The sequence below is a fragment of the Harmonia axyridis genome, chromosome 1 (genome assembly GCF_914767665.1).
Source record: "Harmonia axyridis chromosome 1, icHarAxyr1.1, whole genome shotgun sequence".
Lineage (NCBI taxonomy): Eukaryota > Metazoa > Arthropoda > Insecta > Coleoptera > Coccinellidae > Harmonia > Harmonia axyridis.
The window spans coordinates 71,142,645-71,169,093 of record NC_059501.1 but is presented as its reverse complement, the minus strand read 5'-3'; the positions used below and the strand labels follow the sequence as shown (position 1 = coordinate 71,169,093).

The window sequence follows — 26,449 nt, the reverse complement described above, 5'->3', positions numbered from 1 at the left end:
ATAATTTTTGTGATGCATTGTAGCTTAATTCCTCAGTAACATAACTCCAAAGTGTTAAATAATGCCAAAATACCATACCAACGACTCATTTTCTAGAAGTAAAAACATAGGATTTCATCAACATATTTGGGAGAGGAATCTTCATTAATAATCAATTTTTGTTTAATGAATAGGTGTTGAAATTTGACGGAAACAATTGTCCTACTCCTATAATATATACTTAGGTACTTGAATGATTTATTGTATCTTTGAGTCGAATATTCCTTTTAAAGTCAGTTAGGTGAAGAGAATGATAATAATAATAATAATAATAATAATAAATTTATTCACCACCAAATGGATTACATATTTCATATAAGTTCATTATCTCAAAATTAATATTGAGGAAAGTGATCCAGCCTAAATTTTAGAATTTGTGTGCCGGGATCACCCTCATGCTGAAAATAAAAATATATATGACACGTCTGAAACAAGCAGCTTTTGGGATGGCAGTCCAGGAGATCGATAATGGACAAATAGGTGTAACTGGAATCTCTGAGTTTGCACTTATGTTTGTTAGTTTGCAACTATGAAAATGAAAATTTTTTTTTTTTTATTGTTATAATCTACTTCTTTTTTAATCAACTACTAAAATACTTTTTAGTTTGAAAACACTTTTGAAAATCTCTCTTTATTCTCCTCAATAAAAGATCTTATTAGTCTTCTATTCCTACCTCTCATAATCAACTCTTTCAATGTGCTTGGAAGCACGTTATAGAATTTCGGCAAAAAGAAAGTTACGAACCTAGAGCAAAAAGAATTATTTACTCCAGGCATATATAAACGTTCACTTATATTTGTTCTGGTAGAATAGTCATGTAAAATTACAGGAAAACAATTATATATTTTCGGCAAGTAGGTCAAACACGAAAGAATATACAGATTTCTAATATTTAAGATATTTAGTTCTTCATATAGTTTTAATGTTGGATATCTTCGTGGTTTACTAGACAATATCTTCAGAATGCTGTTCTGACATGTTGACAAAATTTTTAGGTTAGCGTCATATAGACCCCCCCAAACAACAATGCCATATCTCAAGATGGACTCAACGAGCGATCGATACAACAGGAGTATTAATTCTCTGTCCAATATCTCCCTAAGTTGGAAAAATTTGTACATTATCTTGCGAATTTTTGATGTTAAATATATTGCATGTTCACTCCATTTCAAATTTTGATCTACAATTATTCCCAGGTACTTTATTGTTTTAGTTCTTTTTATTTTTATACAGTTACATGTTTTTTTATTATTGCAAGATGAAGCATGTATAGTAAGATACTCCGCTTTAGGTTGATTGGCATTAGTTGGAGATATTGTCATGAACTTTGTTTTTTCAAAATTTAAGTCCAACCTACTCATTCCTAGCCATTGATATATCGCTTCTAAACCAATCTCTGCCAAATTATATACTCCTTTCCATGAATTAGAAGAAAACAGAAGAGCCGTATCGTCAGCATATGACACCACTTTGCAGTCTGGGATTAGGCTGCCAATTTGGTTTATATACGCCAGGAAGAGTATAGGACCCAATACCGTGCCCTGTGGTACCCCCGTGGTAATTGATGCATAGTTACTGAACTTATCATTTATTTTTACTTTTTGTCTTCGACCCGTTAAATAATTTTGCAATAAAAGTAGTGGGCCCCCCCGTATACCCAATTTTTCCAATCTATCCAAAAGAATGTTGTGATCAACCCTGTCGAATGCTTTAGATATGTCCAAAAAAACCATCAAATCTTTTTTGTTGTTAGAATTATGTATGTAAACATCTTTTATTAGCTCGAATATTGCATCTTCCGTAGATCTTTTCTTTCTAAAGCCGAATTGATTGGTGAACAAAATGTTATGCCCCTCAAAAAAATCTTCCAACCGTTGTTTTATGCATTTTTCAAATATTTTTGCAAAGTTACTTATAACCGATATTGGCCTATAATTTGTAAGTTGACTTTGATCACCAGTTTTAAAGATTGGTGTAACAATTGAAATTTTCCATGCACTCGGTACCATACTTGACTCTATACACTTGTTATATATATAAACTAATGGTTTAATTAAAAATTTCTGATATTTTTGAATTAAAGTTACCGCAATTCCGTCTTCGCCGGGTGCTGAGTGAGCTTTCAATGACTTGATATGCAAAAACAATTCATCCTCCATTACAGGATTAAGAAATATTGAGTTATTATGTTTCATAGGTTGGCTGACAGAGTTTGGTAGGTCCAGATTTTGATCGACGCTATTTTTTGTTTTCGTAGGTATGTTGGTAAAGAATTCATTGAAAGCATTTGCAACCTCTTCATCTCCATCGCAACACTTGTCATTCTGAAAAATACTAAATTTTCTGGGACCAAACTTGTTTCTATTGGAATCAGTTATCGAATTAATAGTCTGCCAAAGTTTTTTATAATCTTTTTTATAATCAGAAATTTTTTTGATATAGTATGTATTCTTGGTTATCTTTATTAATTTATGCAAAAAGTTTCTATATTCTCTATATTTGGTTGCTAATTCAGAAGTGTAATTTTTAATCAACTGTTTTTTTAAATTATCCCTATGTTCTATCGATTTTACGATACCTTGCGTAACCCAAGGTTTCCTTTTTTTATTTTTGCTGTTAATTTGATTTTCAATTGTACATTGGTTCACGTTTGACAACAGTTTACTAATGAAAGTTTCATATATTGTTTCAACAGATTTATCTGCTTCATACACTCCTCGCCACGTTTCAGTTTTCAATTTTGTAAATAGTTTATTATGATTAATTTCCTTTTTATTATGTGTTTTGTTTACTTCATCAGATATTTTCTTATTAATTATACTTAAACCAATACAGTAATGATCAGTGATTGAACTCTGAATGATAAAAGGTTTTATGCTATCTTTTTTATTATCTAAATCAGTTGTTTTAAGGAATAAATGATCAATTATGGTAGAGGAGACTTCACTTTCCCTAGTTGGTTTATTGATGCATGAAAACAAACCATTTTCAGACAAAACGTTCAAGTAGGTATTAACTTCGAAATTTTTTTTATCTTTAATATTTATATTTAAATCCCCTATGAATATTTCAGTTTTTAGTGGTTCAATTTGACCGAAATGATTTTGTAAATCGTCCAAGAAACTGTTGAGGTTCAAATTAGGCGATCTATAACAGGCAGACAGGCCGTAATCTTCACCATTTACTCTCAAGATACATCTCAGAATAGTTGTTTCATGATATATATAATTATTGCATTTAGCATTTATTGTATCTCTGACATATAAGATTAGTCCATCATTTTTATTATTCAACGATTCATTATAAAAACTGGTAAAGCCTCTAATTTTAAAATGTTCTAAGTTATCCACTCTAAAGGTTTCAGATAGTACAAGAATATCAATATTATTTAATTCTATTTGTTCCAAATATAAAATTAACTCATCGAAGTTTTTACGTATACTACGAATATTAAAGTGCAATATATTGAAATTCCCTTGTTCAGAAAAATAATTTACCTTCTGAATCCCATCAAAGATCTCTGTGTCCAGACTACCATACCCATCCACTCCATTAAAATAGTCCAGTGACATAAATGTAAATGATTAATATGCAATTAAATCCAATCAAATCAAGCGACTCCGTACCTAACACAAAATCAATATGATGAAAAAAATCAAACAACTAAAGTAAATATCAATATTTATCCCAAGTGTAATATCACATATCAACAAGAAAATTTTTTTTAATTTATTTAGATTTGAGTAATTTTAAATCCGCAATGTCCTTTATTTTTCTAATGCGGTTATCTTTTCTCAAGAATATATCACCGAAATGAGTAAAAACTAACTTTCTATCATACATCTTGGTGACTTCTTTATAAAGATGAATTTTTTTTCTTAGCAAGTCCTCAGCTATTCCAATCTTTGTTCCTCTCAGTAATTTGCAATTTTTTAAAACCATGACTTTATGCTGGTATTTCTCAAACTTCACAATAATTGGTCTAGTTTTATCATTTTTTACGCCAACTCTCTGCGCCTTGATTATGTCTTCCTTCTTAATGTTAATTTTCATCCTATTATTGAGTAGATTAATTACTTGCTCCGATGTTTTTTCTTCAATCTCCTCATCTAAATTGTATATGCAAATATTATTCATCTTACTGACCTGTTGTAAATGATCGATTCGATTTTCCAGCTGTTGAATTAATGTTTCTTGTTTGTTTATGGTTTCTTGCAAGGTGTGGATCTTATCTGTGAACTTCGATAATAATTTATCGATAAATTCGTCGTCACTTACGATTTCCTTTAATGTTTCTTTCATGGATGTTTTTATTTCATTGGTGATTTTTGGACCCATTCTGATCAATTAATAATAATAGCCAGCAATATAACTTATTTCTAAATTTTCTTGACTTAGTTTATTTTATATACTTCTCGAAAACTTTATAAGGTACGGAGCATAAATAAACAGGACTACTCGCCACGCGCCATATGCGATGAATCCATATGATATTATGATAGCGATCATAATAATAAATCCATGTCTTTCTTTGAGTATCTTTGACTGCCTATAGATAGGCTGACTCAGACACCGTTCACTGTTTAAATATCCAGTCAAAATAGGCATGCAAGGTTGCAAACATTGGTGTACAGAGTGTTCCTTAATTGGAGGTACAAATGGAAATGAGAGATTCCTCGGATAATTTTAAGAAGAAAAGTCCTACGAATATATGCTCAAAAACGCTTTGTTTTCGAGGGTTTTTCTTCTATAGATATTCAACTGAAATATTGACTAGTTATTCTAATTTGATTTGCTTCAGATTTTGGTTGGAAACCCCCAAAAGAGATATTTTTTTCGAAACAGTGCCCAATTTTTTCCTCCGCAACTGGTAGTTAGAAAACGAGCACTGAACTTTTGGATCTCTTGTAGTTTTGTCGTATCAGCTACCGATTAAAAAAAAAATAAACAATTCGCTAAAAAATCCTCAAGAAAAATCAAATTATCATATAGGTTAGTAAGGTGTGATGAATGAATTAATTATTAGTTTTGGTGTTTATTTTCCCGATTTGCACCAATGGTCATAAAGATTTGATAAATACGTATTATCACAAGAAAACAGGACTGCAGGAAACATCCTGTATGTCGATAACAAAGCGCTTTCGTGTCAATGTTTACAGGATTTTTATCCCTCAAATTATACAAAAAAATATTTTATTTACGTTTGTATCCCCAATATAGGAATACCCTGTAGAGCAGAAAATTGATATATAAATGTTCGAAACACCATTATAAATCAAAAATTGAAAATCTCCATCGATCGATCTAATTTAAGCTTACGAGGATTTAATACAGACTTTCCATATTTCATTTATACATAATTGTGTTGAGAACATTTTTACCAATTTTTATGACCTTACCCTTATAATTTGGGCTGACTTGACCGGTCCATTGTGGTAATATTATACTTGTTGTAAGTTAAAAGGCGGTCTTAGCTAAAACATGATGGTGTTAGGTAGTTTGCGAAGTGTTGGTCCGGATGGTAGCATCAGTCCAAAGATACAACGTGCCTACAACATGCTGAAACTGCAGAGTATCGACCGAATCTACGCCGACAGGACTAGGCCCAGGTGAGATCAGTGTCAATTTTAATTCTGCATCCTTTCAAAACTGGTACTAAGTCCTGTTCAAATACAAATCATCATTTAGGCAATATTTTATAAAATTTCATTAATGAAAGGATTACCTATAGGAATCATACAATTTAAATTGGTTTAAATTGCAATACAGTGTTTTATTTCTTCAACATTTTTTATGCCATTCGTGTTCAGTACGTTATGCTATTTAATCATGAAAAGATACACGCTTGACAGCGCTAATGGATTCGGTTCGGACCTTCCATTATCATTATCATTGAGCCCTTAGACATTCACTGCCGATTATAGGCCTCCCCAAGGCATTTCCATTTTTCTTTGTTCTGGGTGGTTGCCATCCACATGGTGTTAATATTCAGGTTGTCGGTCCATCCGGTTAGAGATCGGTTTCGACTCAGTTCATCTGCACTTGGTCACTATTTCCAGAATTTTTCTTGTCCATCAATCGTTGTATAATCTTGCAATATGTCCTATACACATCTATTCAGTCATTGCTATATTCTCCAGAAAATCTGAATTTCCTATTTAGAACTTCTAACTCTTTAAACTCATCCCCAGCATCGAGCTCAACAGCATTGAGCGTGATTAGCTGTTACAGTATCAGGTTCAAACCAAACTGATTCAACTAATCACAAATTGGTCACCAATGTTTTTGTAGTGCGAAATCTGTACAGTGACTTAATAAACCACAGTGGCAATACGCGTGGTCTCGTTTTTGATTGGCTTAGCCTAAATATGGCGGCTTCTTGTTTACATTCTCCGTTTATCTGATTTTTGGGATTTATTCGAAATGTAAGGCCCATTTTAAGAGACTGTAGTATTCTTTAGTTGTTCTATATAAAATCAAATACCATCATACCCAATAATTTTAATTTTGACAAAGTGTCAGTTCAGTTTAATTGTATTCTTGGTAAAGCCATATGGTTCTCCATTTTGAGGCTCAATTTGAACGAATTGTCGCCACTGTGTTTTATTAGGTAGAAATCTCGTCTTTCTAAGACTAACCTATCTAGTGGAACCTGATCAGATTTATACAACTCGAGATAGAGATAACTTAATCATCTATTAGAAAAATAATGGATTCTCTTACTTTGATTGATATATTGCTTACTGGGGACTAGATAGGCAATCATTTTGGATTTTCTAAATTTCTAAACGTTGTTTAAGCGTGCATCTATCAATGATTGAATGGCACTACTACCTACTAAACACAAATGACATGAGAAAAGTCAAAAAATAATATACAGTATTGTAACCGTTTCAAATTATATTATTTCTATTGAAAAAACTCTATACTATTGCGGAAACCGGTAACAGTAAAGTTCATACGATAACAAATTATATTGTTGCAGCAGAATGAACCACTTCAGTAATTGGCCGAAAATAATAGAACAGTAATTACAAACAATTTTATATTTATTGGGTGTCAAAAAAATTAAAAAAATTAAAGACTCTTAATTCAATAAAATTATTTCTTCATCATATTCAGTAAGATGGCGATACAGATCATTAATTGTACATATACATGTAGATTATATAGTAGGACTTCTATCCAAATCCGATTTGACGTTCATCAACACCATCTAGAAAGGAGAAGCGATACTATCCAAAAATTTATCATTGCAAAGATAACTCTCTCGAATGCTTCATGAAAATTGAATGAAGTTACTGATATATCGTTTCCAATTACTTCTATTCTTTTTTTTTAAGACTTGCATGTTGGATAAATATTATAAAAGTAAAAATCAATTAGCGGACTGCGATTGTCAATGAAAGAGTTTTTTCTGCGATAGATTTTCACGGAAAATTATTTGAAATTTTTTTAATTTATGGTCGTCCTAATTACACTTCAAATATCCAATGAAAAATCCGTTAGACGTCCAAAGTTTTACTCCTACCACGCAATCATGAAATTTATTACATGGATTACTAGGATGATTCCAAATACATATTGTTTTCTGCATAGACCTATTGAATGATATTATTTGAATTTTTAACCGGATTTCGGAATGAATGGATTCAAATCCAACCTCTCGATATGCGTTAAAATGTTATTTTGTATTTATTTTCATATTTTATTTATACATGTCTAGGTATTCCGCTTTTGAAGGGGAAATTATAAACCGTAGTGTAAAATTTGTTATGTTATTCTGCATGTTACATTTTTTTCCTATTCTATTGAAATGGGAATATACCTAATCTGAATGTGGTTTCTACTTCTCGTTCAGATAATGAGAATGTTCACTAGAACATCCTAGAATTAACTTACTGGGTTACTTAACCCTACTAGCTATGTGTTGCTTTCCAAATTTCTAGAGATAAAATTGAAGCATTTTACAATAACTAAACAGCAAACTAAATTAATAGAGAGTACAAACGGAACATAAAGCATCATTTCAAGATGCCTCCGAAAATTGGAATTCTACTTAATAATACTCCAGAATTGGAGGACCAAAGGAGAATGAGTGATTCATTGGAAAATTTAAGAAAAAAATGTTTTAGATATGCGCCCAAAAAACGCTTTATTTTGCAGATACTGGGTGTTTATTGTAAACCGACTCAATAAAAGTTCAGGAAGCGGACACTGTTCCAGAAAAAATATCTCTCTGTCAATTTACATTCAAAATTAGCATATCACATGATGAAAACTTGCATATCTTTCCCTAATTTCAGTATCTTGTGGAAGGAAAGTGCTATGAGAAAAATCTGAAAAAAAAAATCAAACTTTAACACCCTGTATCTCGAAAAAATTGTTTTCGGACTCATGTTTATAAGAATTTTCTTTAATGATTAGGAAAATCATTTCTGTCAGCACTTCCAATCTTGCCAAATCTTAGCACGATCTGATCTGGTGTCACGAAAAAATTGGATATTTCCTCTTTAATTTTCCATTGATGATATGATTAGTTTGAAATTCGCACGGAGTTTGTAATTGCCATTGTACAGGGTGTTCAAAATTCCATGCCCATTGAAAGCATCTCGAGAACTATAACACTCAGATAAAAAATCTTAAAGGACCCCAATCTCTTTTATTGAAAAAATTAGATATCAGAAAGCAGATAATAGATATCATGATTCGATGTCCAGTTACGAGCGTTTCTGGGAAATTTCAGTTAAAAACATTTCGCTATATCTTGGTTTCTGTTCGAGATATTCGAAAAATTCTAAAACGTTTTTTCAGTAATTTTTATAGTTAATCTGATACTCCTAACATATCTTAGAAATTAATTACCGTTTCAGAAATATGGAGGAAAAATGGTAGTCTTAAATGGGACACACAATATTTTTCAACGCTGTTTTTGAGTCGCAGATTTGTCGAAAATCATTCCCTTCCCGGTTTTTCAGAAATGTCGTTTCAAAGATATTGAGTTTTTCGACTTGAGATGATTATGAGAAATATTTGTAACGGTAATTTTTCAGAAACGCCTTGTAACTTAAGAATGAATAAAGATTTCTATTATCTGCTTCTTGAAATATTATTATCTCGAAGAAAGAGATCGGAGGTCCTTGAAGATTTCTTCTCTAAGTTTATAGTTCTTGTGATGCTTTCGGTTAGCATCGAGTTTGAGACACCCTGTATATCTACAATAAAAATCTCAACCCCTCAGTTCAGTATTCATGAAAATATTGTTTTTTTTTTCAATATTTTCCTTTAATTTTTCTATTTTTTGATGCGATCAACTTGGCACGAATTTGGGCACGGATTCGTCATCGGTTAGTCGAACACTATCATTTGAGACCATTCTCGGCCCGAAATTTGAAAATTACAGACATCCTTACAAAATTATAGGACACCGTTCGGGCAACGACCGCTAAAAAATGTTCAAATGCAAAAATATTGATTGCTTAAGTTTTTTCAATTAGCAAGTGATGCGCTAATTCCATTCAAGATTATATATTTCCCTTGGGATAAGTGAAGTTTGATTGAAAATTATAATTCTAGTGCCTTCATGTTTTTTAATTTATCTTCAGCCCAATTTCCAGTTCGCTTGATCAAAATGCTGGTCATTACAAGAAAACAGTATGTGGTTAATTGAATGAAGCCGCAACCTGAAAAAATTCAGCTTTTTGCTTGCCTACAGCAAGCGCCGGCATTTTCTTGGGTCAGAGGCCAATCTCTTGCTTTATCCGTGAAACATCTAATGTGTGCTTTGTTCAATTTCTCGAAGTAACTTCCATTGTTTGTAGAAGTGTCCTTTAGGAAATCACATGATTCTCAATATAGCCAACATGCGAGTATTGGTCCAGGGAATTTTATTGATATGGTTTGATTAATATCGATCGAAGAAAACTACATGTCTCATTAAATAATACAGCAAGCTAGCTTGTTTCATGTGCGTGTGTCCTAAGATAATTGAAAAAATGAATTTTCAGATTACTACACTTACTCAACATTTAGCCTTGGATCAATCAATTCGAAAATACATCGTTCACGACAGAAATTATTTTGAACATACTATAAGGGCTAATTTCATGCAGAAATTAAATGTTAGGAACATATTGGCGTACAACTTTGCTTCCGCCGTTTTTTCCGAAACTCGAGGCTTTATTGTAAAAAACTGGTTACACATTTATGATTCAAAATATTGTCAATCGCTGGCTACTAATTTCTCCTATCTTTCGAGCAGCGTACGAATCCCGCGTTGAAAAAACTGGTCATCTTTTGAAGCGATCCACGAACCTATCCAGTTTTTTACTTCATAAGATCGGACGTGCTGGTCAGCCAGGTCGTGTGCCATTGATCAATACAAGTGTTAGTCCGAAGGAGCAATATGGCGGGTGGGGGACTTCCCATTTCAACATTTTCAAGTATGTCTTGACCACTTTCGCAACATGGGGCGAGCATTGTCGATCTGGAAAATTACTTTATCATATCTCTCGTTGTATTGCGGCTGTGGGTTTTTTGATGCTCGGCTCAAACGCGTTCATTGCCTTCGATAACATTCGCCTGTATTTGTATCAGTCGGTTTTAACAACTCAAAACATAATACACTACCCCGAGCAGGTCCCACCAAATACTGAGCATGATCTTGGAACCGTGAATATTCAGTTTGGCCGTTTACGTCGAAGCATGGGATTATAGTTATGAACCCATTCTTCATCTCCAGTCACAATGCGATGCAGAAATCTCTTCCGTCTCTGCCTTGCAAGCAGCTGTTCACAAGCATACAAACACCGTTCAACATCTCTCGACTTCAACTCGTACGGCACCCAATTTCCTTATTTCTGAATCATTCCCATGACTTAAACTATACCTGTAGTTCACGTAATAAACTTTCAGGCGTTTTGAAATGTCTTGTTGAGTCACTTCCAGTCGTCCTGTCAATTCTTGTTGCGCTTGACACGACTCTTGATCAAGTAATGCCTCCAATTTTGCATCTTCGAAAACCTTCTCTCTTCCACCGCCTTGCTGGTCTTCGAAATCACCGTTCTTGAAGTGTTGAAAACACTCTCGGCACGTTCTTTCACTAATAGCGGCCTCACTATAGGTATTTGAGAGCATTCGATGAGCCTCAGCTGTAGATTTTTTCATGTTGAAGCAGAAAATTAACACCTCCCGGCGGAAGCAAAGTTGTATACTTAACATATTCTCTTGGCCTTTTTAACGACAGCACTAAAATCAAGATTGTATTTTGAAGATTTTAAATTTCAAGTGTCAGTTATTGAAATGTGACGAGAGTATCAACTAATTTTAGTGTCTGCGAAAATAGGAAATCATTCTGATATTTCGATTGAAAAATTGAAGAATCTAATGATTTCTTTTTGAGAAGATGATCTCCCAAATATATTACTCTTTCCTCGTCCAAGATTTCGAGTTGATAGCTCAACCAGAACCATAAAAAATTTTAGAAGGTGATTAAAAAAATACTCGAATACACAAAACAATACACAAAACTGATGGAATTTACATTCTGAGTGTTGATATGAAATAACAACTTGAAGAATTTCGATATGTTCACATAATCAACAACATAAAAAATTCAAGAAGAACATTTGAAGAGGAATATGTAGGTACCTAATATGTTCGAGCTCTCAGATCTTATCGAGTTGAAGTTTCGTGAAGAACTTTGCAATGATAGCGTCATCAGAAACATTGTAATATTCAAAAATTTGTAGTAAAAATTGATCTAATTGATTCATATTCAATTTGTAAAAGTAGGCATGTTTAGAAAAAAATTATTGGAATATTCATCAAAATCTTGATTAAATAAAACAAGTATATAATGAATTGAATGAGAGTGCTTTTCATAAATATTTGTTGTAAAGTTCATCAATTGATAATTTGATAATAAGTTTTAATTTAGGAATTCACCAGGAAAAATTTTCACCTTTCAGGTGTTCACTTGAATGATTATATAAATTTAAACTTCTTTAATCCCAGGTCGATGTAAAAGTATTAGTATTCATATGAAGGGATTCGACAAAAAATTCAGCATCGAAGTTTTGAGAGAAAACTTCTTAGGATTTTTAAGTATTAATTAGCCATATTGACTGAATTCGACCTTGACTTCTTTTTTATATCTTCTTATCTCAGAGTTCAGCTTTTACTTGCTTTGTTTATGAGTGATTTATAATTATTCGCTAATGATATTGCAGATCTTTTTTATGCAACTTTTATTTCCAACTTGAGCACAATATTATATTCTCAATAATGACCAACTCCACATTACTTTCTTTTCTTCTTAATACATTAATATACTCATATTTTATGGATTAATAAATCATTGCTACCTATGTAACTATATGCGGAAACTAACTTCCCTACAACCTAAACCGATATTTCTTTTTTTTTTCAGATACGGAAAGAGAGCACAAACCGGTCATCTGACACCTCTTGACTTCGATATTCAGGTGAGAAAGAAACTGTTACGATCTGTTCATTCAGCCTTTCATCCAACCGATCTTAGTGAGGAAATGATTCGGGGTATTACGAGGAAATTGGGCAATTTTCTTCAGTTTTTGCAAGCATATTCTCGATATCTTATAACAGAGTTTTCTCCCAGTACACGCTTTTGTGAATCAATTAAGGATGGGGTACATTCATCTGGGAAGTTATCATCAATAGAATTGAAACCTAGGCGTTTCAGCAAACTGAATTAGGTGGAAGATGAAATTCGAGTCGTTTCTTCAATTATACATCGAAATCTAATATTGATTTTCGAGAAAAATAGACGGTTACATTTCTGATCGTTTCTGGAACAAGAAACGAGGGCTAGTGTTTGTGGAAGCTTATTTGGAATTAGCTTTTCAGCGAGATACTCGTCATATTTGACCCAAATTATTTAAATTCATTTCAAGTATTCGGCCATGAAGCTTCATTCTCATGAAAGTTGATACCCAAAAATGTCTCCAATTTTTTTGTACATGACCAAAATAAAATATGTATGAGAATCCAACAATTTGTAAAGAAATTTTGATATTAATATTCTACCAAAATAAAAAAGAATTGTATGAAGGGTGCAACGAATTCAAAGTAGCGATAAAACATTATTTACTAAAACAAGGCAAATTATGAAGTAGATGATTTGGGGTTTTGGCTTGACTTTCTCAAGCCAAATAGCATGGGGACTCATCAGTTGGGCTACCTAGCGATCTCTGCCCAAGACACACCCTTTAATAAAATTGTGGAGAGGTGACTCTGCACAAATTCGGGGATTCTTTCTGAACGCTAGAGAGTGAAGAGAAGCCAACAACGACACCTTTCGGGCATGCAGAGTCACTATAGGTTTATGCACGACACATTTGGTAAATTGTATTCACAGCTTTGTTGGTACATATTACGCTTTTCCTTTTGGTAATATTTTCAATAACATTCTGCATACACGGGGAAGTATTTCTTCCACGACTCCATTCACTATCTAATTTTAGCTTTAATTTCTTCGATAGTTTTAAGTCTGTTGATATCAAGCTGTGTTTTCGAATAACACATCAGCCTAAATGCTGAGTGAATCAAATCGTATGGGTGACATGTGTGATTCTTTTTATGTTAAACCAGAGGGAATTTACCTCATGAAGAGTCGAACAGCGTCAGACTTAAACTAACTAAACCTAACTTACTGTTTGGAATATACTAGTCATAGACTTCTTCATTTCAATCTGAAAAGGGGCCTTTTAGGGGGAAGAGGATGGTATTGAGTAATAGAGTTCTGCAGTTCACTGAGAGTCATCAAAATATTAGATTTGAAAGCTCTGGACGCTTGCATTTGTTGAAAGATTGGTCCATATCCTCTCACTAATGGTTTGTTGAAATTTTTCGTTTTCCTGAGAGTTTTAAGATAAATTTCATGAAGAAGTTTCTTTAACGATGGTATGTTCGCTTCAAGATGGAGTTGTGTATTGCAAACATACCAGGGTGCCGGTGAAGGCGGAGCTGAGTAATTTATTTCGAATGATCCGCAACTTGTTGAACTTTGTTGCGGAGGGCGCGAGAAGTCGACACGTTGAAGCGTAAGTTATAATGAAAATAGCAAACTGAAAGACTAGCTGTATATACTTGCGCCCTAGAGTGACTCAAAAGAAACCTCAAAAGGGGTCACTACGGCACTACGGACAGCCAGGAAACACCGAGGTTCCCGGAATCATACATATAGCTGAGGGTTTTTAGGAGTGCAGTAATACCATGAAGCAATTGGCCACAGGGAATAAAGTAACTCTAATATGGGTACCAAGGCATTTTAGTATTGAAGGAAATGAAAATGCCGATGAACTTCAAAAAGAACATTAAGGTAGACACCTGTTGGTCCTGAGCCTTTCTGTGGGTATGAAAAAGAAATGATTCAAACAATGGAAATGGGACAATAGAAAAACCCTCTGGAAGAACTCTACTGGTTTCGTTCAAGAAGAAAAATTTGTGGTGCTTTCACCGACCTATACCAAGAAGCTCCTGAAGCTACCACGAGCTAAGCTTCAGGTTATGGTGAGACTGCTGACAGGATACTTTTGCATATATTATATAAATTTTTTGTTAGTCGCCAGATAAGATCTGCAGGCTCTGTGGGAAAGAGCTGGAGACAGCCAAACACATAGTTTGCAAATGTCCTCGGCTGACTGGCCTATGAACATGGGACAGTCAGTTCGGAATACTCACGAAGTGATAGCCAAGTTTCCTAAGGATGTCGTCGGTTTTTCAATAGTATCGACGGTCTCTCTCGGTTTGAGAGAATAGGTAGGGTTAAGAACAAAATATCAATTTGGTCGCAGTTCCCAGAAGGCCAAAGTGACTCCAGAGTGTTTTACTTAGGATTCCAAGGGGATATAACTTCCTTACAATTGGACGTGGTAGAACGGTTTGACCAACCTCAGTAATAAGAGAATAGGAGCGCTCATTGATTAGCCATTTACTGCAGCATTCCTCTAGAACCAAATTCCAGAACGTTTTTCCAGTAATTTTTATGGTTCGTATGATACTCATAACGAATTATAGATATAGCGGAATATTTCAAACTCATATTTTAAGAAACGCCCTGGACCTCGAGATCCAATCAAGATATCTATTATCGGATTTCTTATTTTGATAAAAGAGCCCGATCTCTTTTATCTCTTTGAAGAATTTTGTCTCTGAGTCTTATAGTTCTTGACATGCTCTCAGTGAGTATTTAATTTGGGACACCCCGAACAATTTATTTTATTATACAATGACAAAATAACAATTACTAAACGATAAAGTGTCATTTAGCGTGTTTACTGTGTATGTTTTCATTGTACACAACTTTTGCAATAACGATCGCCCCTCTTATAATTACCCCGTGTATCTCAATAACTTCTCATAGCAGAGCCAATATTGTTCAACATTACAATAGTGTGTTTGATCTAAGACTAATGATGACATTTTCATGAGCTGGATGAATTACGAACTAAATGGATTTCATTTTGAATGAACAATTATTTTTAGTAAAAACCAGTCTAAATTCATTACTTTATACAGGGTGTCCCGTAAAGACCACGTCAAACCGAGGAAGAATGTAGATCAAAGGATAACCCACCTGCTATGATAAAATTCCCATTATGAAAGTCTTACCGTTTTCGAGATATTTTTTTTTTGGAAAATAATTAATTTTTGCCCCTTTCAATAGTTTTGTCCTTACGGTTGGTGCAATTTTACATCTTTTTGATTAATTTTTTCAGTAAAATATTGCTGAAGAATGATTTTAACGTTTACATTAAAGGGGGGCTAAGATGAATATTTTTATTGAAAATTTTGGTAGTGGATTATTTTGTTCATGAAGTTTAGCCCATCGTAGTGGAACCATATGTACCGAGTTACTGCTGCACATTACACCAATAAATTGTCTATTTTATAGTGATTTCAAAAAGGTATCACACAAGTCATTTGTTATTCAAAGAAAAAAGATATGGCTGTTTTTATCCAAATGGGTACGTTTCTGACAAAATCAAGTTTGTCAATTCAGTTAAGAAATCTTCGATGTTGCATTACTTAGTGAACAATGGCAATTGTTTATGTGCAACTACATTTCCAATAAAAATTTTTCTTATAGCCCCCCTTTTAAATGTTCGACGGATATTTTTAATGTAAACGTTAAAATCATTCTTCAGCAATATTTAACTGGAAAAATTAACCAAAACGATTGTACCAACCGTAAGGACAAAACTATTGAAAGGGGCAAAAATTCGTTATGTTCCAACAAAAAAAATATCTCGAAAACGGTAAGACTTTTATAATGGGAATTTTAACATAGCAGGGGGGGTATCCTTTGATCTACATTCTTCCTTGGTTTGACGTGGTCTTTACGGGAGACTCTGTATATTAAATGTTTTCTTACGAGAAATGTTACTTTAAAGAAATACCATTTTTCAACTTTGACACCTGTATTTCGAAAACTAGTCATAAGATTGAGTTGGACCCATAGGTTTTCTTGTTCAGAAGGTAATATTCTATAATATAAGAAAAATCAGCCGTTGAAAATTTTTCAATTAGGCTGCTGCATGGTCCTTTCATTTGAACTATCATTTTTTTTTTTCATGCAGAATCACTCCCTGAAATTTGTCACACTTATTTACTTACGGATTCTATTGTGATTTGTAGTTGGTACTTTATTTTTTCAATATTAAATCGTCATTTTTTCCCTCAAAAAAAAATAGAGTATCAAATCGTAGTTTTTCGTGGCAAAAGAATATCGTATTATAACTGAGAAAAAAATAGATTCTTGATTTCGGGATTCCCTTCACAGCAAATAACTATTTTTCAAATGCTGCATCTTCTCAACGAGAACTCATTGCACCTATGTCAATAGGAAAAAAAATTAGAACCAGCATACCTTCCATCTGCCGGAATTTGTCATATAGGCTGTAGAACACCCTGTTGGAATTGAAGAAATGAGAATTTTAATAAGTTCATCCGCTCCATCGACTAGTTCATATTGCCTTCTTCAACAATAAACTTATTGAAATGACGACTCGGTGAAAAACTCCACGAAATCATTATCATTTGTCAACTTGATGTTAGTTAAGAGTAGGTGTAGAGTTCTAGAAATTTAATTTCCTCCAGGGGTTTAGTGAAACCCTCGCCTTATAATTTTATCTGCCCTTGTCATCGTATTCTGCTTACAGAGGTTGACTCCATTTGGAAATGAACTAGTCTCGCACTTTTGTTTGCGTTTCATTTGTGTAAATGATCCGGTATTAATTTTCTAAAAAATGAGGAATGGAGTGAAGCTTCAGGTTCTAGGAATGACGTCGAACGGAATAATATTGCTGTTCTGACATTCCTTCTGAAAATCTGATGTTATTCTGAAGGACTTTCAAGCGTTATATCTGTTTAATGTCAAATCCCAGGTGTTTCAGGAAAGCATTGATCTGTTTACGTAACAAATCAGTTTATTTCAGAGTCTTCCGAATGTGTTCAATGAACACATTAGGTGAAGACTATTCTCCTAAAAAGGAAACAGTACACTTTATTACGGAAAGTGGCCTCCTGTCAAATTGTTGAATTATTGGTATGTTATAATTTATAGTTCATAGTCATTCTGAACCGAAAGTTCACTAGCAAAAACACTAGCATCTAAAAACTCCCATTTGATCTCCGTTATTGAACAATACGAAACGTTATACTGGATAATTATCACAATTCTGAGTAGTCAAGATGTGAGAAGTCATTAATATGAGATATTATTGAAAGCATTGTTCTTTGGTGTTTTTACAGTATGTCCGAGCTACTTAGATACAATTTTTTAAGTTCAATTAATCGAAAATGGTTTCAAATCGCCTTAGCGATCTACAATCACAAAATGTTTATGAATACCATTTATTTATTTATTCATTTTATTTCCACACCTACACCAATGATATATGGTAATTACAAATGCAGAATTCAAACAATTAATTTGACCTAAAAAAAAATTAACCCCTCAGGATTTCCAAGCAGTCAAAAAATATATCTACATCATTTTTACAAAAAAGAGATCTTTATTTTTCATCCTTAAATTCAATTTGATAGTTTTGAAATTAATAAAATCAATAAAATTACAATTTTGAACAAACATACCACTGCATTATACCTTCTTCTTTTCTCTTATTTGCACATATCGAAATCTTGTAACATGGATATATATATGATTTCATAAAGGGATATTCATGATTTTTCCTTAGATGTAAGTATTTGAGGAAACTTTTTTGAACTCTCTCAATTTTATCAATATTAGTGATTGTCCTTGGCATCCAAACCACTGAGGCATACTCAAGATGAGGTCTGGCTAGGGTATTATACAGTAGAATGGTGGTTGAAATATTAAAAATTGACTATTCTACACGTTACTCCTACATCATACTCGAAAAAATGTACGGAGTGTTCCTTTTAAAAATGAAAAGAAAGTTATATTCGAAGTGTTCCTCATTGAAAAATATTTTTCGACCATTATAATTCAAGGCATAATAAAGGGTAAGGAATAATACAAATCCCTCTATAAAAGGTCTTAGAAAAGAGTTTCTTTTTGAATCTATTATTGTCAGGTCAGAGATTTGTACGGTATGAATCTGCAAATGGATGGATTTTTAAGTACCGAACACCCCGTATATTTTTCCGAATGAGATGTAGAATAAGGTGTAGAATAGAACTCATAAATATTTTTTGGCTGTAGATCACTAAGGCGATTTGTAACCATTTTTGAATATTGGACTTAAAAAATTGCAAGTAGATGGGACACTCTTTAATTGACCAAATTGTAACAACACCAAGATGTTCACATCTTGATTAGGTACTCAGAAAGGTGATCATTATCTAGGATAACGTTTCGTAATGTTTCACACACGAAATTATTACCAATATACACGCCAATGATCATAAAATTTTTAATTGGATGTCAGTAATTGCGTTATAATTTTTTCTTGAAACCTACCAAATTTTATTCGAATATCTCGACCGGTTTCAGAGCAATAAATAAATGGTCAGCATTTGCGAACGAAAATAAACTCCCAAATGGAAAAAATCGAGGTTTTCTCATCTGATAATCCTCTGCACAGGGAACAGACTAACTCTTTTTAATTTTTTGTATTTATACAGGGAGGTTCAAAGAAACACCAAGTTCCAAGATTAAAAAAAAAACGGAAAATTTGATAATGGTGAGAAAACGCATTTATCTATAAAAATTTGTTTTTTTTTTCAAAAAAGATCGATTTCATCTGAAAGAGAATACGTTTCTATCTTGTTGCCGATCAATATAGCATATATCAAAAGGGTAGAATTCCAACCTTAGAAGAATAGGTACTCTTAATATTATTGAAGGATTTTTCTACAGCAAATTGTACCAAACAAGATGTGAATTAAATTGTGATGAAAGCAATACGTCAATTTATGTTTTCATGGCATTTCATAAAGTTTTGACATAAGATGTGTGTTCAGCGGTAACAATATATTGAGGCGATAACCTAGGTTCGTGAAAAAAATTGCACGAATAAGAACAAACGTTTGAAGGCTTCTGAATCGACGAGAGTGCTTTTTCACTTTTGAATTGGAGTTTCATAGCAATTCATCAAATCCTAGGTTCCTATCATTCTCCCACTAAATTTTTGAGCACCCTACCCTTTGAATTTTACTTCAAATGTAAAATTGTAAATTATCTTTCGATTTGAAGAGATAGCTAGATCCGGTAGTGAGGCACGTAGGTCTCAAAATTCAATCAACCAAAGAGTAATTCAATAGCAATACGATTTTAAACTTTCACAGGCAGTGAGAGTAACCAGCGTTTGATTTTTCTAACGCCACTGTCATTATTTTCTTACCCGTACTTTCTTTCAAGGTTAACTTCTCGTTTTTCGATCGTGACATTGGACTTACTCCACTTTCTGGAATGTGCAACGGCTGGTTTTTAAAGAAAAGGGAAAGTGGACGTGTGGAAGCGTTCCATAAGATGATAATTGATTCTCAGATATAACTAACCGTTGAGACGACAGATTGGTGACGTAACTCGAACGATGTTGGAGTCCTCAATTCTTGAAATGAACGATTATTTCGATTATTACATCAATCTTCCTTTCATTACAAAAAATCTGCAAATATTAGGTATATCTGTTTCATCACAAACTCCCCCTATACATATGATGGAAGAAATGAGAATGACTATCAATATAAATATGAGGAAAGCACTGAAGTTAAATCTGGAGGTTTTGAGCGCTCAATCATTCAAACGCCAATTGCATCCTTGAAGACCACATAACTGTTTAAAGATATAAAGGGCCGGTGCGAGTAGTTTTGGCATATCCAGCAGATAATTTTTCGATGCCTCTGCTGACAAAAACATAAATTAAATATGAGGAGGCGGCTAGCAAACTGGACCGAATTGCCCCCCTCAAATAGTCACCTGAGTTGGTCGCTTCACTGTCACCCTTACGCCGGATTTGAAGATATAGTAGGCTTCAAAGGTGTAATTGGCGCATGAATTTTGATTGCGTTACCAGAACCAGAGGAAATTCTAGCCGAATATGGAAAAAATTTACTTGTCCGAAAATTTTTCTTGCGATAAAGCCAAAATAGGTCTTGTTGTGTGGCCGGTTGTACCATCTTACTGGATCCACTTATCTTCCAATTCCATATCATTAATTTCAGGCCAAAAAAATTGGTTATCATTTGGCTATAGCAATGAGAATAGCCGGTTTGAGAGTCACTTTGTAATTTTCACAGTAGTACGATCCAATCACTTCACTAGACCAAATTGCAGGCCTACAAGGCCTTGTAAGGCCGAGAACCCTGAATAAAAGTTTGGGTTTTCTGCCACTCGAGAATTAGAGGGAATGAAGAGATCCTCAAACTTGCCAGAAAAGGAGCACAAACTCCTTTCAACGGCCCGGAATTTTTCTGTGTTATAGGCAAATGAACCTCAAGCAAGAGTTTCAGGAGAAGGAAAAAATCGAAAAAGAAACACTCTGGTGGAATACTCCGATTTTGGATTATTCCAAAAAGTTTCTTCGAAATTTTAACACTGCGAGATCCAAGAAGTATCTGGATCTCAGCAAAACTATATTACACCTCTTCACTGGATTCCTCATAGGGCATTGTCACCTTAGGAAACACCTCATGATAATGCGTCTAGCAGAAAACTACGAGTGCAGATTTTATGGGGAGGAGGAAGATACTTCGGATCACCTGGTGACAGATGCCTCGCCATTGCTAGCCAACACAAAAAATACTTTGGACAAGAGTCTTCAAGAAGTGAGGAATTCGTCTTTTTGAAGCCTTCTCTGATACTAGGGTTCATTAGAACTCTGGAACTAGAAGGCGAGCTGTAGTTCACTTATGGAGACAATAGCTCTGATGGGGGGGCACATTAGACCATTAAGTCGCAGAGAAACGATACTTCCCTAATTGAATCTTAATCTGTGGATGTAATGGTCACGCAATAGTTACATGAGGATTTTCACTGCCCTAGATGTGAAAATTTTTCCCTTTTACATCGCTAGTGGACACTTTAGTTGTGCCAGTTATCTCTGCCCAAGACACGCCCCCACTCCATCGTGGAGAGGTGTCTATGCTGCAACGCGGCGGCCTTACTCATAACCTCACCTCTCGGAAAAACAGAGTCACTACACTTATATCTAAATGTTCTGATTGTTATTCTTCTATTCTTGACAAACCGATAATTATATAATTGAAGTGAGGATGGTTTTGAGTTAGAAATGACAAAACCTGTTTTATGTATAGGGTGTCCCAAGTTCGAGTGATGCCTGTCAGACTAGAGAACTTGGCCTATTTGAATTCCGAAAATTGGGATTATGATATTATGAAAATTCTCTACTGATAAACAGGGTATATGTAAATATAATTCAACTTGAAAATTTTTGTTTTTATTTTTTGTCTTTGATATGATAAGGTTTCTAATTCTCAATGACTTTCTGATCCGACTATTGCATTAATCTTAATTGTTTTCAGAACTTGAAATTGACCATAGTAATCAGTATTTTATTCTTTAGACTTTAACACCTTTGGATAAACCTATAAATAATTCTTTGGTCTTTAATGGTGCATTCGTCGCATGAATGAACAAGTGCTTGAAATCTAACTACACGCTATTACTTTCCTCGTTTTTTCTAGCATGCATTTATTTATTGAGCTTACGAATCCAGTCAATTAATTTCAAAGACGAATTGAACACCATTGATATTATGGAGTGAAAACACATTGAATGATTTAAATATTTTATTTTCAGTACCAAAGCGAGGACAATGGTGACTACTCTGCTTTAAGAAGATGAAAACTTACATCATGGACTTTTATTCTTCAATTTGTGTTTCTTTTCTGTAGACAATCAGCATGAATTATTCGAATTTACAAACTACCTGTTCTGTCAAAAAATAGTATATTATATTCAACAATAAAGCATTTTCCCTCTCTTTATCTCCTTTTCTTTTCTGTTAATTCTTATTAAACATTTTTTTCAGATTACTTTGTATTATCTTGACATTTATATAATGCATATAGTTAATTGGGTTAATATATTGGTAAACGGTTATTTTGATGGTATAAGTTAAAATTTGCAGACTGATACTGAAATATTTGAAGAAGTAGGTTGAATATAATCAAGCCTACGTTTTCACTGAAAAATTGATTTTTGAAAATATTTAGAATCAAAATAGCATTTTATGATATATATGTGTAAATGAAGCACGCGTAGCCAAATGAATTCAGAAATTGGTTTCTACACAATATAAAAAGGAATATACTTGTTGAAGCAACTAAAGGCGTGTGAAATATCGATAGTCTGTCCAATATGTTTTACCTATTCATACCTAGTAACTAACAATAAATTTCAATCCTAATATGTCGCACCCTTTTGTGTTCTTATAACAAAAAATATGATGCCGGTCTAGAGAAAAAAAATTTTAAATCAAGGATATGAGAAATAATTAATGGTAAGCTTGTAAGACATTTTAATTGATTCAACAGTTTAATTGTATATAATAATGTAATTGACAGTAATTCATAGCTAATAAAATACATTTTGGAAAAAAATTTGATTTTTAATTATTTTTATAGTTTTCACAGATACTTATTTATGATTTCCATTTGGATACTTTTCTACAAGAGTAAATTATCTAATACTTCAGAATCTATTTTGAAAGACTTGTATAATAGTGTGTTTATTTCAGTAATGGCATGATGTAACACCTAGTGAGATTGTGGTATCGACTTAATACTTTTTATTAGTGCTTGAAGCCTTCACAAATCTGAGGATATTCGCACGTTCACATCATTTTAATTTCAATTTGAAGTTTTCATTTCATTCTTTTTTATTTGTTTTAGAAATTTTAATTTCAATCGTTATAAATGTTTTTTCGATCTGTTTTCTTTGGAACCACCAAATTTTCAATAACTTCAAATTTGAGAATATTTTCAGAATCAATTATTGATGTTGATGTGATGAAATTACGAAAACGTCTGTCTACAATCTGGTAACGATATAAGATAACTTTTTATGACGTCATGACCCAGCTAAAATAAGTCTTTTATTTCTGTATTAAAAGTGTAATAATTTCAATAATTTATTTAGTAAAGCCATTCTTTCGTCAAAAATGAGCTGATTCAGAGTATATGAAGAACAATAATGTTCATCATCTGATAAACTATTCAAAACAATTCTAATCATAACGTCATAAGCTAAAATTTAATAATTAATTGCAAGTTTTATCGCGTTTAACCAATATGAATTTGCACTGCCGCATTCGTATAGTGGAAAACTTCTCAGAGCAGCAAAAACAAAGCCGGAAAGAATTCAATCTACGTTGATAAACGGCACAAGAAGAAAACAATGAAAATATTCCCTAAATCAAAGTTGTTCAGCGAAGAGGAAGAATGTAGATTGATATTTGTTTTGATTAAGAAGGGGAATCCTCATGGACTACCTTACAAAAGGTCAAACAGTGTGGAACTTAGTGTTTGAAGTCGACCTACCTCACTGAACGAAATTGGGCATCTATTTACCTATTAACCGTTTCTTTTCATTTGTAATTCTATCATGATGTCCGTCGTGAGGCTTTGTGGTTTACCTATGTCTTTCATAAGAGATTCTCTTCTTTTTGATATTTTTATTTTTTTTTCATTTCGTTGAAAGCATCGACTGATACGGTCATTAGCCTTTAACCTAACCATCACCAGACACGTACAACATCCATGACCTAGCCAGGATTCGAACCCGGTACCATCGGCACCGCAATCGACTTTTCAGTCCACTGCACTACCGAGGTAGTCATTTGAAATTGTTTTATTCAATTTTTTTGCAGTTTATGTCTTTCGTGATAGGTTGGTATCCTAATCATATCTTCGACGAAGATTGTGGTCAACTTATCTTTTCGACCTTTCTCTTCAGGAAATATATGACAGTTTTCCATTCTAATTTTCTGTGGATATGTTGATTTCTTACAAACCACGGAGTATCCATTGCAGTTCTTAACATTTTAATTTCTGTCAATTGCATCTTCGCGATACAGCTTTTGTCTGCAACGCCCCATGCTGCCGACCCATACGTAAGGTGAGGTCTTGCAATTGGCTTTATCATTCTCAGTTTGCATTTTGGCTCTTTGGGTCTTTCTTCCTGTAGTGTTTGAATTCTGCTCATTGATGAGTTTGTTTTATCCACTGCATGTTTTTTATGGCCTTTGCTTTGCATGTAAGTATATTATCTAGTGTTACACCTGGATACTTAAGTTCATGTTACCATTTTTTCTCCTTATTTCCTTAGATTTCAGTTGATCTCTGGTCTTTTCTTTCTGTAGGAGGAAAGCCGGGCTTTTTTTGACATTTATTAAAATTTTCCATTTCATGAACTATTTGTCTAGAGATTCTGTTGTCTTTTTCTGCTTCTGTCTATCCTCGGATAATCTGCACATAGGGCTTAAAGATTCTTGGATTTTTGGCATCAAGTTGTAGAGTAGATGTCCTAGAACTGAACCTTGAGGCACTCCTGCTTCTACTACTTTGTTGGTAGTACTTCGTCATCTATTTTGACGTAGAAATTCCTATTTCTCAGGTAGTATCTTATAATATTGCGGATTTTGGTAGTGTATTCTGTCATTCTAATTGTAGACTACACCTTCGTGGCAACGCATGATCCTTCGTGAGGCTCTCTCAGCATCTAACTGCACTATTCCTGTGACTCTTTTGGTTAAATCCTTCAGTAACATATTCGATAATCTTCAGTAGTCGTAATTTCGTGGAATGATCTATTCTGAATCTGAATTTCTCAGGCGGTATCAGATTAATGATTCTGTGTTATCGTTTCTTGCAATGGTTCTATCACCTATTATTCCAAGTGCCGACAGTGCTATAGATAATTTACTATATTTCCCTGTTTTATAGAAGAAAATAACTTCTCAAAAAGAAGTAATGAATCATAATTATTAATATTAAATGAAGGTTATTCTTTATTACCACTGTTTAGTGGTAAATTGGTAGTTCTGGAGACCCTTTTAAAAAACATCGCATGTAACTCTTTGTGAAACTATACTAATCATAACTTCGTTACTAACAGTTCGCTGTTGGTTAAAACATTAACAGTGCTGTGCATGAAGTGGGGATGGGACACAGTAACAAAGCCTACACGGACTACATCCGGCTCTTCTAACTCGTACAAGCTTTAAGCTTCTTAGATATCTTACAGAGGCCTAGGAGCGTCAGGATAGAAAATATGAAACATTAGAGAAAAATTAAATTATTCATGGAATATTTTAACGTGTTGCACAAATATGAGTTTGTATTTCCACTTTCAATCCAAAATGGGACGTTATTCATCGTGAATTCGTATTCCTGATAATCGGTGTCTGCAAAACAATCCAATTGCCATGGAAATATTGAACCTCCGAGCCAAATTCGCAATGTTTCTTCTATTTCATTGCTGGGTCAACGAACAGAATGAAAACGAAATCAATTTATTCGACTATTTCTCAACGCAAAAAACATCGATACTTTTTCAAATAGATACTAATGAATTACCTACCTCCAGTGAGAAGAAAGCGAAGTGAAAAACATAATTTGTTCTCGTTTGAACTTAACAGACGAAATACGTGACCAACCAAGCATGAGAAACTGTAGCAGATGATTGGAATCGTACGTACCTATATTTTCCCCGTTTCTCACTATCATTAATAATAGCTAATTATCCATACTTTCGGTTTTAATACGACCACTCATGATATTATATGAGCTACCTTGAAATGAACAACATTCAACGGATATCTACGTTTAGTATATTGGATAAACTGCGTTTATTCGCACATCTAGATTCTGAATAAATAATAGCGTTCTTTATGGATTGAAATATAATAGTGGTTTATC

At 33.6% G+C, this 26,449-nt stretch overlaps 1 protein-coding gene across 2 annotated transcripts in view; it reads left to right on the top strand.

Moving 5' to 3' along the window:
- Positions 1 to 22,512, top strand: part of LOC123671145 — a 52,806-nt gene extending 30,294 nt beyond the window's left edge. For both annotated transcript variants that reach the window (XM_045604841.1, XM_045604840.1), the window contains exons 3-5: positions 5,539 to 5,649; positions 12,471 to 12,525; positions 22,329 to 22,512. In XM_045604841.1, the coding sequence (XP_045460797.1) occupies positions 5,539 to 5,649; positions 12,471 to 12,525; positions 22,329 to 22,373 (211 nt within the window). In that variant the 3' untranslated portion in view covers positions 22,374 to 22,512. The remainder of the gene's footprint in view (positions 1 to 5,538; positions 5,650 to 12,470; positions 12,526 to 22,328) is intronic.
- The last annotated feature ends 3,937 nt before the right edge of the window (positions 22,513 to 26,449 follow it).